A 9,838-nucleotide genomic window follows, 5' to 3' on the forward strand; every position below is an offset into this window, starting at 1 on the left:
TGCTGCGTGCTACGTCCTACCATGTTTATCGTTGTTTTTTTTTTAATCTAAAGAGAGAGTTTGTATTAGTGATGGAAATATGGGTTACATTCCTAGTTTAACAGATCAAGAATCGCTGTAGGAGCGCACAGTCTCCATTCAGCGCAGGACCTCGACCTCATTGCCAGTTGAGCAAGAAGATGAGCCACCCTATTAGCTTCCCTCTTTATTTTGCACACCTTGACACTTAGGAGACATTTCATCACACCCTTTGCTTCAGAAATTGTTGCTGCCCAGCTAGATCGAGACGACAGGTTTTTCACAAGGGCTGTTGCGACATCAACATTCTCAGTCTCCAAAATTATCGGCACTAGCCGTCAACCTATGCGTTGCACGGGCTATTGCTTAAGCACTATATGAATTAAACTATTAGATATGCCAGCTATTTTAAATTATCTTAAAAGTTGTATGCAAACTTTGTTTTAAAGTTCAAATGGTTTTATTTCAATTCATTTGTACTTACAAAAATCAAAATTACTATTTCAGGTCAGAAAATATCAAAATTGTTATTTACAAATACCTGTAGAATCCTTCATAATATTTCTCATGCTACTTTTTATTTTGTTAATTTAATAATTTCAATATTCAAAATTAGAAAGAACCATGCCGTACTTATGTTAGAATTTTAATTTAGTATTTTGTATAATTTAATTTGGAAATTAGGTATTAGTAAGTATCCTGCAATTACACCTTTTCTTGATAAAATAATTTTAAAATTTAGAATTAATATATATTGAGTAGTACTCTATTTACAGTCTCGATTACACTTTCCCAATATCATTCTAAAGTTAGCATTAATTGTATATATGGTGGCAATTAAATGCAGGATCATACTTAGTGTGCATTTATAGACTGACGTTTAATAATTAATTGATATTGGATATATGAAATTTTACTTGTCATAAACTCCAATTCTAATATCTTATTAATTTCATAATAACATGGAAATTCAAATTTATAATTAGAAAGTGCTAACTGGCATTGGCTCTTCTTATAATTTTAACTTTGTGCCACCCAGATAGATGCAAAACTTTGTAATTATAAGATAATCAGGCATTTAGTGGACACTGAAAATTTGACTCAACATAATTGGGCATTTAGTATCAATCCTCTTCCCTAGCTCTGCTGCTTCAGGAATATCCACTATGTTGCATTTGTTGATTATTATTTTTAATACCCTACACACAGGTAATATTATTAGTCTAGCTTTTTAATCAATTGCACACGCTAAGCCCCACTGTATCTAGCCCGATCGTACAGCACGCCATGCAGCAGCCAGAGTGAATGCATGTCGAAGTGGTACAGATAGAGCGGGCACAGGTAGAGTTCGCTGTGTCGATTGTGCTCTCGAGCGATTGACTGATCTCGTCGCTGGCGTCCATCAGCTAACAGCATCGTCTAGTTCTGCGTCGTCGTTCCCGAGCCACATGCGAAGTCTCAGACGACGGCACCATGAATCGTGTTTATGCATGGGGAATTGAGATCGATCGTCCATCTGGATATGATCATATACATATTATCTTTTAGTTTTCGCGGATAAGAGGAGATTGATACGGCAAGGGTTGGATGGGCTTTAAAAAAAGGCCCACGTGAGATCTTTTAATCTATGGTCACGATTGCTTTAGTGTCCTAATCAATGGTTAGATCTTTTCAGTTAACGTGGAAGCTCGTAGAAAGTGCCCAAGGCAACGGTCCGACCGTTCGAAAAATAATTACCATTCTAGCTACAAGTATATTTTTTGGTTGATTTGTGCGCCTATATTAATTTCAGATCTGTGATAATGTGGAATACTTGGTTATTGTAATTCTGATCGTGATATCAGCAGTTTCAGCAAAAGTGCCATTTGTTCAGCTTGATGGAAGTTTGGTTTGTCTTAATGTTAGGACTGGTTAAAGTAAACTAGGTACTATTACCCTGGTAGTCTAGTCAAGTAGATACTGAACCAATTGGGAGTTTGGAACATATCAGTGTACTTATATATACCTCTTTAAATTTCATAGATGCGTCTCTTAATTTGTGCAGCTTGATAAGGGTTCTGCCTTTCGCTTAATCTTACTGGAATCATATTGTCCAGGAAGGCATGCATGTGAGCATGGATATGTTTGTGGGATCAATGCCGCTGTGTTTAGTTCCAAAGTTTTTCTTCAAACTTTCAACTTTTCCATCGCATCAAAACTTTCCTACACATATAAACTTTCAATTTTTCCGTCGCATCGTTCCAATTTTAAACAAACTTTTAATTTTAGTGTGAACTAAACACAGCCTGAGTTATATGTTAGATCCATCAGTGGTGTTTGAGAGGCAAAGGGTCAAGAGAACCGGCAGTCCGGCACCTTAGAATAATCTTCTCCCGAACAGTTTCATCTGAACCATATATAGGTATATTATTAAAGGGTGTGCCAGATCGAACAACAATTTGATTATCTCATAAAACACCATTTTACAAGGTCACAATAATGCACAACTTGATGTAGTTTTGTAATGGTACACTGACTTATGACCGAGCTATACGATAATCGATCCTCCACAAAATAAAGTACATAATCATAAATATAACACACTGGTCACCAAATGGAAAAGACCTAACTAATTAAATGCCATCCGCGCCCAAGCCCATCTGAATAACAAAACCAACACCGATGAAACTATGTCTTATTCAGCAACCGACCAAATAAAAGATGATGTGGTTTTACTCTACGTGAAGCAGATATACTTATTTATCCTCTTAGTTATTCAATTAACCAAGCAGCCATCTCCTTTTTGAATCTATCCATTGCAGGTTGTGGCAACAACATGGAGATGACGGTTGACTTTTCACCTTTTTCATTCTTGCACAAGAATTGGTAGCTTGTCAAATTTGGCGGACTAACAGTCGGTATGCCACCTCCTATCCTCTTAGCCCATCCAATATCCAAAGTATCCTGCCCAATCCATTTTATGTCACATGCTTCAAATATTCTCTGTACTTTTATGTACGGTTTTTCACGCCACAATGGCAATAAATCTACTCTCAATTGCATATTTTCTTCTGTCTTCATCTCGTCTTTAGCCTTCCGGACGAGTTCAATTGTGTGTCCTAACGGGTTTGTGCACAAGTCATTGACTGTTGTCTCAATGACAGAGCACAAAAGCCCATTGCCATAGTATCCCAAAGGAAGCTTCTTCCATCTCCCACGTGCATTCACAACAATCATCAAGCGTACAATATGGCAAGGTCTGTAGCCAAGTGCTATAGTACGGGAACGCCATGTAACTGCAGTTAGTAGCTCAAAGCTCGTGACTGTTTTATTGAGATTTAATGGAACATGACGCCTTAGTGCAGCCATATCTATTTGAGAGAGAATAAAGTATTCAGAAACCATGTTTTCAGTAGGCATTGTCACCATAATATCATCACATGTGGTGCTCTCCAGTTCATCAAATAATTTCTTTTGGTCTTCTTTGATGTGGGGTTGTAGACTTGTTGCGAGAAAGAGCTCCCTTTCCCAAACTGGCAACGTGGTTGGTTTTGCCTCACCACGTGCTATATCAACTATAGCTTTCAAGAATTGAATTGTGCCGAAGGCATCAGCTATGCAATGACACATGTAAGTTCCAAGGACAAATCCTCCACATTTGAGATAAGTGATCTGTCAAAGAAAAACAAATGTTAATGAAAAACCATACATATATACGAAGTTTGTGACTGTAAACAATGCATGCTGAAAAGATTTTCAGTTATAAAGCTGCAACTCTGTTTTTGCAACAACAGATAGCAAATGTTGTCTGTAGTTAATTAAACATGGGATCTCTCAATATATATAAGGATCTAAACATGGTCGTTCCTATGACAATTTTATAAGAGAAAATTTGATCCATAGCACAGGAAAGAAAGCGGTACTAAAAAATAGCATAAAAAGTTTCTACTTTCGATCTATAGCATAGGCCACCGATTTTTCTTCGCCCTGTAGCACTTCCGTCACATTTTGAAGTAACGGCGTTAGATCGGAGTGGAGAAAATTTTCGTCGGACACATTTGCCCTTCGTTCCCCACGTTCCCCACCAGGTCTCCTCTTCCGCTCCCTCATGGATGGCGGCGCGCGGCGCCCGCCACCGCCGAGTGAGCTGCGCGTGCGCTCTTCAACGATGTGGGTGCGTGGCTCGCCGTTGCCGCCGACGATGAGGTGGACCCCGTCTGGCGCTTGGCGCTACTGATCGAGGGCGAGCCTCCCACGCCGGCGGCCGCTTGACGACGATGACGTGGGCGGCCGTAGCTTCGACGGGGACGACGGCGATGACGACAACGGCAACGGGGGCGATGACCTGCCGCTTATGCAGGCGGGCTGCAGCGCGCGCTGGCGGACGTTGGGATGATTCGCGAGCTAGCAAGCGGCGGGCTTTGTCGGCTCCGTGACCTCGAGCGAGGCCGCCGCTGACGAGTAGGCAGCCGGGACCCGGCGGGCCGGAGGTGCGGCGTCTCCACCTCCTCCTCAACCGCCTTCCTCCCGGTGCTCCACCCCTCGCGCGTGAATCCGGCGGCGGCGCGGCGGATCTGGCGCTGGCAACAGTGGGAAGCATGGTGGCGGGTGCCGATCGGGAGCGGCTGAGCGAGCGGGCGGGCAGGAAGAGCGGCTCCGTCAGCTCACTGAGCATCGGCGACATGGGCGCGGCAACATCACCGAGGGAGAAGAGCGCTAGCTCGGGGAAGAAGGGCAAATGAGTCCTTTTTCATATGAACTCACATGTTTGGATGGCAGATGTGATGGGAGTGCTATGAATCGCAAGAAAATTGGTGCCCTGTGCTTTTAGTCGAAGTGAAAAAATTTTTGTGCTATTTTTTGGTACCAGGTTTTTTTATGTGCTATGGATCGAATTTTCTCATTTTATAACTGGCCGTTCCTATAACAATTCATAAGTCCCAATATAGCAACTGTGTTCTTCTCTCACCACAGTAAACACTGGAGCATGGGTAGAGTCACTCGCACTGGACAGTAGATATATTTACTTTTAAGAGAAGTTTTATGACACTAGAGCAGATACTGATATGTACCATAGTATAATAATATTTGGTTTAGTTTAATGCCTCGATCACAAACCAAGAGATGCTAAATTTTATGATAGAGAAAACATTTAGGAATAAGTTCACCAGCCATCCCTCTTTACGCCGAGTTTTTATGACATCCCTAATTCTCAGTACCAGAAATCTCTATCCCTAAACTATATAAAACTGTACAATTTCAGTCCCATGGCAGTATAGATCTTTCGTTTAGCTAACGTGGCATCCTAATCAGCAAAATAAAAAATAAAGAACAATATGAGGCCCACATGTAAGTGAGAAGAAAAAAATTGTGGGGCTCGTATCTCTTTTTTCTTCTCTTCTCTTTAGAATGTATGTGCCGGCAACCACCACCAATCCATCCGCAGCCGTCATCTCCCCGGCGAGAGTGCTGCCGATCACCTGCCCTCCCGCCCTAGCTAGACACACCGAGAACGGCGGTGTTGCGGCGATCCCCTCCGTCTGCGGACCACAGCACCGTCTCGGACAGAGACAGCACCTCGAACCGCCCGTGCAGCTTTACCGCAGTCGCCGGCGAGGTCGGGAGCCAGAGCGTGGTGGCAGCGACAGTGCTGCGGCCTCACAGCACAGAGCCACAGACACACCGACGCGTCGGTACCGCACGAATGCGGCCACCTTGTAGCCGGCAAGCTCCCGCACGACAGGGCTCATCGCCGCCTTGCTCTCCCGCGTCGCAACCACCAGCGGCTTGGGCTTGTTCTTGGACCCTAGAGGCCGGCCAGGTGACGGAGAAGATCGGGCGCGGGCAAGGGCAAGGGCAACGGCTCGACCAGCTTGCCTCGCGACGACCCCTCGTCAGCCATGGAAGCAGCAAAACACGATAGATCGGATCGCTGCAAGGTTATATGGAGAAAATTCTTTGAGTATCCCTAAAAGTTCGCACAATCCCTTCTATGCCCCTGATATTTTCTCATTCGTTTGTATATCCCTAAATTTCAGTTTGGATCCCTTCTATACCCCTTCCGCTAGTTGGTCGTTAAATTCCTATTATAAAGTCCTTTTTAACCTTTGGTATAAAAATATATAAATTTATGAAGTATATTGATGGACTCTATAAGTTTGTTGTATGTGACTATTATATTTATGAGTTTATTTTGTGAGATATTATTTAACAAAAATAATTTTTATCTCGCATAAAAAATAAATTATCATAAATAATATTTTGCATAACAAAGTCATAAATAATATTTATTTTAGATATGACATAAAAAAATGAATTTATTTACTAGTTATTAAAAATTATTTTTAGCACATAAATAGATTTCTTATATATATAAATTTTAATGGTAAAGATATTTTTTTGTTATATCTAAAAATAAATTTTGTCATAGATCAAAATTATTTTTTTTTGCCTTCATGGGGACGAGAGTAAAATATTGTTTTTGCTAAACAATATCTCACAAAATAAACTCATAAATATAATAGTCGCATAAAATAAATTTATAGCCTCATTCAATATACTTCATAAATTTATATTTTCTTGATTTCAAAGTGCAAAATAGATATTGTGAAATGAATTTAACGGTCAACTAACAGCCAATTAACGGAAGGGATATGGAAGAGATCCAAACTAAAATTTAGGGGTACAGAAAGAAATAAGCAAATCTAAGAGGGATTGGATGAAATTACAGGGTACACAGGGAATTTTCTCTGTATGGACTTCCAAGCAGTACGCTAACTCCAGATTTCGGCTGCTACAATGGTATGTATAGTTAAAAGGGTGTAGCTATATTTATGGCGCCATATTTTTCATCAAAAAATAGTCGGCATGTATTTACATTGTAAGTCCCTAAATTACATATGTAATTTTAGTGTATTTACAATGTAAGTCTCAAAATTACATATGTAAGTACTAAAATTATATATGTAAATTCGAAAATTACATACTAATTGCATATGTAAGTGGGGTGTAAATGAGGTGTAACTACTGTGTAAGTGGCTGAAAAAAATCGACTGTAGCATATGGCGCCATATTTCTAGCAACTCCGTAGTTAAAATAGCTTTGGTTCTTGGCTCTACTACTACCAGTAGCCGGTGAGCTTAAAATAGAGGGGAGACGACGACGCAACGCTGCATCAGGCAGCTGCCCGGGGCCGATCATCACCTGCTGACAAATAGCATGCACTGCACACACACAGTACCTAGAGAGATACAGTACAGGTAGCTGCAGGCCGGCCGATGATCAATACCCGATTACCGATGGCTCGCCATCGACGACGTTGAGATAGATATGATCCGCTAGGCGCTAGCTATTGGCAGGAATTCAGCTGCGCACAGCTAGCTGATGGAACACAACACACCACATCATCTATCATCATATATATGCGTCGCTGTGCGCGCCAGCTTCCACGGCGGCCAGCAGCTGTTCTGCACATCTGCGTGGTGGCGGCGGCTGCATTCCGCCGGCCGCCTCCCCTTCCCCTCACCCCCTTCCCTCCTCCCGTCGCAAGACGCTCGGGGCGGCGACGGTGGCGGCGGCAGCAGCAGCTGAAAACGATGCCGGCGGCGGCCACGAGAGAGCCATCGACGGGGCTGCCGGTGAACTTATATGAGCGGTCTTCTTTTTTTTTCTCACTTACACGTAGGCCCTATTATTTTTTTATTTTCTATTTTGTTGACTACGATGTCACGTCGGTGAAATCGGAGATCATGCTACCATGGGACTAAAATTACACGGTTTTATATAGTTCATGGGTGAAGATTTCTGGTATTATAGATTAGGAATGTGATATATAAACCCAACATAAAGTTGAGGGACCGCGCGCTGACAAACTTATTCCAAACATTTATTACAGCCAAATGGCACTACTGAGGATCTCAAAATTGCTCTATTTTAGTCCCCGCTAGCTATATTTATGGTGATGGCCAATTTTTTTTAAAAAAATCATTTTTACATTATAAATTACATAATTTGCACTAGTTAATTTTAAAACTTACTCTTCAATTGTTTATAATACACGTAATATAAAAGAATTAGGATAAAAACAATCAATTACCTACTTGGAAGAAGGGATAGTAGAAATATATAAGAGAATAAATATAACAATCACACAGGGAGAAAAGTGCCTAAAACCAAATAAGAAAATAGGGAAAAATGCAAAAACCACCCCACATGTCACCATAAGTTCAGAATTCCTGGTATAAGACCATTCATTGCAAATTAATACCCACTTTTAATCCTCCTTGGTTTGAGATTCCCCCTAATTGCTGTTATACTCCGCCATTTTCATGCCCCTTGGTTTGAGATTCCCCCTAATTGCCGTTACTCCGCCATTTTCATGGCCATAAACCACACATGCGCTATATGAATACTAATAAACGAGGAGCCATGGTAAACACTCATGTCGGCCATACCCGTTGACACAATTGAGGCATCCCTAATCACGGCGGCCAGCGAGTCATGGGTGACGGTGACGGTGATCCAGAGTTTTCGCTATGAACATCAGAGACAAAGCCTCAGAGTCACCGAACATAAGCTATTGCGTTTGCCTTATAGAGTTTGGCAGTAGCTGGTTTCTTTGATAGATTCAAAATGAGAAAGATGAGCTCAATGTGATCATTTCTCTTTTAAAAGATGTGCTTGGGTCCTTATTCATCAACAGATACGCTAAGTCATGTCAAAGTACATGTGGAAGTGAAAAAAAGACACGTGAAAGACGGTAAACGTTGAGAAAAATTAAACAAATGTGAATTAGCTAGGAAGGGTATTTGCAACTAATTGTCTCATTGAAAGAAATCTAAACATACGGGGGTGGTTTTTGCAATTTTTGCAAGAAAATATGGGGTCATATTTTGTGCAAAACCGTTCTTAATGGATGCAATATAATCAAGTGGTGTTTCAAAGCATATGTATCTCAAGGACTCAAAGGTGTTTGGATACTGCCGAATAAACATTTTGATCAATTAAGCACATATATATGAGTAATGGTCAATCCATGCATGCATGCTGGATTTACCTGCAGGTAAAACAGTGGTCTCCCAACGATGACTCTGGTGTCTCCAACATCGCACAGGAACCCCTCGGCGCCATGGAACGTCGGCATCAGCGGCTCGCCGAAGTCCTCCAACGCCACGTCTGCCTCTGCCTCCACAAAGACCACCCCTTCGGCGGTGCACTCCACGGCGAGCATGTGGCCCGTGGGCAGCTCCCGCAGGCGGCCGGCGATCGGGTAGTAGTACACGAGGGCCTCCGCTAGGGCCGCCTTGATGCCGTCCCCTGGCCTCGCCGGCCGACGATCGCCGTCGACCACGCGGAAGAACTCGAGGCTTGGCTGCAGGTAGCGCAGGTCCCAGTGGTCGTCGAGGTCGGAGAGCGGCTTGGTTTCGCGAGGCGTCGCCCTCGCCGGCGCAACCAGCTCGGGGTTTCCCCGGCGTGCCGTGAACGAATCAAGCTTCATGATTCTACGTACGTTTGTATGGATGGATCGATGGATGATAATTATGTGTGCGACAACAATTTGTGTACGTAGACACGACTGGTGTGTGCTATAATGCAGCTGGTTTTGTCTCTCCGTTCTTGAACACAAATACGCATGGAAGGGTTGAATTTATACACGCTTGGGAATGTATCGACATTCGTGCGAAGAGCTTCAGGTGGTTTTTTTTTCTAATGAAGATGAAGTTAAAGGAATGCATAACAAAAAAACCATTAGCACATGATAAATTGAGTTATAGTTATTATAAATTTGAAAAATTAATTTATTTGATATTTTAAAACGATTTTTGTATATAAAATTTTCACG

General features: G+C 42.2%; 1 protein-coding gene across 1 annotated transcript; it reads right to left on the reverse strand.

Moving 5' to 3' along the window:
* Positions 1 to 2,406: 2,406 nt before the first annotated feature.
* Positions 2,407 to 9,614, reverse strand: LOC4352177 (spermidine hydroxycinnamoyltransferase 2-like). Its single transcript, NM_001423498.1, has 2 exons — positions 9,053 to 9,614; positions 2,407 to 3,669 (listed from the first exon to the last, which is right to left on the reverse strand). Exons 1-2 carry the CDS (start codon positions 9,491 to 9,493, stop codon positions 2,770 to 2,772), a joined length of 1,341 nt encoding a protein of 446 aa, NP_001410427.1. The 5' UTR covers positions 9,494 to 9,614; the 3' UTR covers positions 2,407 to 2,769.
* Positions 9,615 to 9,838: the final 224 nt, after the last annotated feature.

Source organism: Oryza sativa, chromosome 12, assembly GCF_034140825.1.
Source record: "Oryza sativa Japonica Group chromosome 12, ASM3414082v1".
Lineage (NCBI taxonomy): Eukaryota > Viridiplantae > Streptophyta > Magnoliopsida > Poales > Poaceae > Oryza > Oryza sativa.

What these genes read in the sequence shown, in the direction of transcription:
- LOC4352177 (NM_001423498.1), bottom strand. Translation starts at nt 9,493, where the DNA reads ATGAAGCTTGATTCGTTCACGGCACGCCGGGGAAACCCCGAGCTGGTT. An exon ending in GACCACTGTTTTACCTGCAG is followed by an intron (nt 3,670 to 9,052) that starts GTAAATCCAGCA and finishes TTTCTTTGACAG; the next exon opens with ATCACTTATCTCAAATGTGG.